Here is a 1,419-nt window from a genome sequence, read left to right on the forward strand (position 1 = left end):
CATACATACACTAGTATATATATATATATATATGTATATATATATATATATATATATATTATTATTAGTATTATTATTATTATGGGGTATATGCGTGTATACATAGTGCATTATGGGTGTATTTATACGTATAATATCATGGGTGTATATCTATATAAATATGTTGTATCATGGTTAGCGTATATATTCGTATGCATATTATATTATGGTTGCTTATGTACGTACGGACTATATTATTGTTGTATATATGTGTACGTATTGTATTATTGGTGTATATAATTGCATATTATATCATGGTTGTATATTATATACATGTTATATTATGGGTGTATATCTGAAATAGTATCATGGGTATATATATATATATATATACGTGTTTAATTATGTATATAAATTTACATTATATTGTTGGTATGTATATATACAGTCTGTGACGGATTACTATCGTATCTTGCTGTTCTAATCTAAATAGGACGCCAGCGTAGCATATAGGTTTCTCTTATTATTCTCGCTATCTCACAAGTAACAACCGATGTATTACAGGTTTATCTCAGGTATATATTTATTATATTAAAATGTTGCATCACTCCATCACAGTCTGAAGAGAAGCGGATCATCGAACTTCTGCAGAAACACAATGAGAAGTTCATTAACATAGCTATCAACTACAACGAGTACCGTGAACAGCCCATGCTGCACGAAGGCTTTGGCGCAGTGGATGTATTGCATGACACCACAGAGTTCAGAGAGGAGAGCTTGAAGCGCAAGTGTGAGGTGTGTTTATTTTTTTGGACGTTGAAGGTGAATATATGTATATATATATACGTGAAGCTGTGACTATTACGCCGTGGTTGAATTAGTGCATTGTGTTATCCAACGTGTCCAGTATATATGGACAGCGTATAGATGTAACACAGATCGTCCTGCAAGTTAAAGTGTAGATCCTCAATCGCATGTGAGAGATACGTCTAGTATTATTCTTCCCATTCTGTCACGCATATGACATCCAACAGGGTAAGTATGCATCAGTTCACACCACGCAGGTCGTTAGTATATCCTAATGAGTCAACCGAGTGCCATTATACAAACTAACAAATTAGGACTACCTAAAACCCAATAACACAGGTCAATGCATACTCCCGCCTATGAGTTACGTACCACACACATGCGTGTTTTATTAATAATACGGTCGAGTAAAATTTTTATGTCGTCAAGTGAATGTTTTAAAATTCACACATATCCTTTTTGTCTCCTTTTTCTTTCTCACACACACTCATTTTCACACCCCTATCTTTATTTTATTCGTATATATATATATATATATTCAGCATTTTCTCCATTCTCTTCTTCATTTTCTTTCTCTCTCTCTCTCTCTCACACACACACACACACACACACACACACACACACATATATATA

General features: G+C 33.5%; 1 protein-coding gene across 1 annotated transcript; it reads left to right on the plus strand.

The window, feature by feature from the left end:
* Nucleotides 1-597: 597 nt before the first annotated feature.
* Nucleotides 598-1,061, plus strand: SARC_16156 (hypothetical protein; the record flags this gene model as incomplete). The annotated part of the gene is made up of 2 exons (XM_014289734.1): nucleotides 598-774; nucleotides 1,014-1,061. Coding segments are annotated over 2 exons (225 nt in total), but the record flags the coding sequence as incomplete, so codon positions are not given.
* Between the last annotated feature and the right edge of the window lie 358 nt (nucleotides 1,062-1,419).

This window comes from Sphaeroforma arctica (genome assembly GCF_001186125.1).
Source record: "Sphaeroforma arctica JP610 unplaced genomic scaffold supercont1.7474, whole genome shotgun sequence".
NCBI classification, from domain to species: Eukaryota; class Ichthyosporea; order Ichthyophonida; genus Sphaeroforma; species Sphaeroforma arctica.